The 3,051-nt window shown below is 47.8% G+C and overlaps 1 protein-coding gene across 1 annotated transcript; it reads right to left on the minus strand.

The window, feature by feature from the left end:
• Positions 1-908: 908 nt before the first annotated feature.
• LOC112878664 (nucleolin-like) lies at positions 909-1,310 on the minus strand. The gene has a single exon (XM_025942903.1). It carries the CDS (start codon positions 1,308-1,310, stop codon positions 909-911), a length of 402 nt encoding a protein of 133 aa, XP_025798688.1.
• Positions 1,311-3,051: the final 1,741 nt, after the last annotated feature.

Raw genomic sequence — 3,051 nt, forward strand, 5'->3', positions numbered from 1 at the left:
AAGTTGGGGATTTAGTATGGGAAGCGGTGCTGCCATTGGGGACTAAGGACGCGGCATATGGTAAATGGTCTCCAAATTGGCACGGGCCTTATAAAGTTGACCAAGTTCTACCAGGGAACGCATACATGCTTGAGGAATTAGATGGTAGTAAATTTCCAGTGGCTGTCAACGGTCAACATCTCAAGAAATATTTCCCGAGCATGTGGGAAGACGAGTAATAAAGCCGATGTGATGCATCAGGCTATGGACTAGTATAATCAGGGCATTGGCAGGGATATAATCGAGTACTTTGCAGCACATGGAGTTGATCTAACCGGGTACTTTGTAGGCTGCAAGACAGCACTCATCGAGTACTTTGGGAGCCGGTGCAACGCATCATGCTACAGGATGGGATAAGATGAACAAGTCAGACCTGTGGAGGAAAAGTAGTGCCGGTCCATACGCAGAATTAAGGATCGAATAGCCGATGTTAAGCCATCGACTTCAGAAACAATAGTTGGGTCCTCTCAATTCTGGGTCTTGATAAAAACAAGGAGGACGATCGCAGGAGTCTATTGATCTTAAAAGAACAGGTTCGACTTCTTCGAGGGTTTTCTCTGGTACCCGCATAGTTTGATCCGACTGAGGGAACGGGATCCAACAACAAAAAGGGTCGATTACAGAGTACTTCTGTTAGCAGGAACATTCACAAAGTACTCGAGTTCTTGAGATTTTGTTAACCCGGAATAAAAGAAGAACTCGAGATTAGTTCGAATAATGCAAGGGAAAGGACCGATGCGATGCCATCGGACTTTGAGATTAAAAGTCAAGGATTGGCTTGACGAAAACAAAGGATCTATTTACAAAAGGGTGGTTACAAAAGAAGCCAATCTACCAGCTCTGCGCGCAATGGTGGAAGACCCTATGAGCTACCACCAGTAAGCCCCTAGGGTTATGTGGCGCTTATACGGGGGGGAAACACTGGAGTCGTCGTCATCGCCGTCGCCAGTGCTGCTGCTGTCGTCGCCATCATCACTGCCACGACTGGCGTCGTCTCTGGAGTCTTTGTCGTCCTCTGAAGACGACGATCCGCCGCAGAGGTATCTTCTCGCTGCTGAATCACCGTCCGAAGAAATAATCTGGGTATCTTCTTCCGAGGAAGAAAAGAAGTCGCCATCCCAGGAGTCGTCGTCGTCTTCGTCTAGAACCCCGTGAAGAAGGATCTGGAGGTCTTCATCATCGGTCAGGGGGTTGTCATCCTCTGACCAGGTACTGTAGTCCCACTCCTCTGCATCCCAATACAGAGGAGCGAGATCTTCATATGAAGCCATTGGATCAAATTCCGGTGTTGCCTCTCTGGAGGTTTTAGAATCAGGAGAGGTAACGGAAATGGTTTCAGAATCAGGAGAGGTAATGGAAATGGTTTCAGAGTCAGGAGACGTGATGGAGATGATGAGAGAAGACAAAGGGGAGTTGGAAGAAACGGAGGAAGAAGAAGCCATTATCGGGGGATGCAAAGTGAGCTAGCACGGCTAATGCACGGGGAAAGAAGATGGGTGGAAGTGAATCCGCTGATACCGGTTTAAAGAGGCAAAGAGGGAAGGCGAAGCGGCGGTACCACGTTTCCCGAGGGAGAAGACGAAGGGACGCGCTCAATAAGATTGGAAGGTGATGCATGTGTACAGGCCTTGGAAGTCGAAGGGCCGTGTCTGGCGGCGTTGAGAACAGTACGTGCGTACGCAAGTCCAAGAAGTTGAAAAAATAATGGTTTTGGAATTATCATTGCCAAAACCAGGGGGGCATGTGTTATCACCATAATTTGGCTGGGCCAAAGGATGGGCCGAGAGCAACATGGGCTGAAGAGAATCATCGTAATGGTCTGCGAATCGGCCTCTGTACAAACATGTCAAGGGCCAGGATGGCCGTGTATCTAAGAATAGTTTAAATATAGTGAGTTAGAGATTGAATCGTAATCAGCTAGGGTTAGTTAAGATCAAAGTCTCCGTACTATAAATATGTATCGTGAGAATCAATAAAGACAATCAATCATCCACAAACAAACTCTCGGCGCATCGCCACCCCTTTCAAGGGCTCTTCTCCAGGTAATCGACATGCTGCTCCGATCATGCCCTGCATGGTCGGGGCAGTGTTGCGTTTATCTATTTATCCTTGTGTTGCTCGTACTGAAGCATTTTTGATGGCGAGTAGCACTAGTTATCCTAAACGATTATGATGCTGCATTGGTTCGGATAGTAAATCATATTTTGTTTGCTGCTTGTAATCGTTGAGCTGTCCTTGTGTCCGATCTCGGGCACGGGGGTAGCGTCTTGCTCTGTTATTACCTAGTAGATCCAATCTGTTATGGTAGTTCTTTGTCTTACAAAGAATTGGTTTAATATCTGCATGATTAGGCCCTTCAAACGGTTGAATGTTCCGGCTGCATGTTTGGTGCCTTATGATAACTTGACGAGGGATCGTTCCGGGGATCAACTTGTTAGTTGGTTTTTAAGCCTCTTTTTGGGTTAGTGTATGGTAATCTTTCATGTTTGTTAGGCTTAATCGCGCGTAGGATGTTCCGGTTATGTAGTGAAAGCTTTATCGTCGCAGGTTAGATTAATTTGGTAATTGCAGAGCATGTTTTCACCTTTTCTTGTCGGATTCCTGCAAACAATCATATGTTTAGTAGATCCGATCTGTTGAGCATAGCAGTCGGCTTCTTCTAGCCGATTCTGGTAGAGTACCCGAAGGTCCAGCCTGGCACGAGGACAGGTCTGATCAAGTACAATGACTCCGTCGGCTTCTTTGGCTGACCACGGGAGTCATTGTAAGAGCCGATCACGGCTCGGACTAATGTTTAAACATGTCTGTGCATGCAGGAAGATAGCTGACGAATGACTTCTACACCTTCCTGATCAGGTATAGGTCAAGTGGCACGCCTAGCACTTCACCAAGTCAGGGCGTGTGCCGGACTCTTGGGCCGTTGACCGAGGGACCGGGGTCCACCAGCAGTCCCGGAAGCCTCCCGGCTCCTCGTGTTGCCTGTCGCTGCTCGCCGGTGTGTTTGACCGACAA

Source organism: Panicum hallii, unplaced genomic scaffold, assembly GCF_002211085.1.
Source record: "Panicum hallii strain FIL2 unplaced genomic scaffold, PHallii_v3.1 scaffold_324, whole genome shotgun sequence".
NCBI lineage: Eukaryota > Viridiplantae > Streptophyta > Magnoliopsida > Poales > Poaceae > Panicum > Panicum hallii.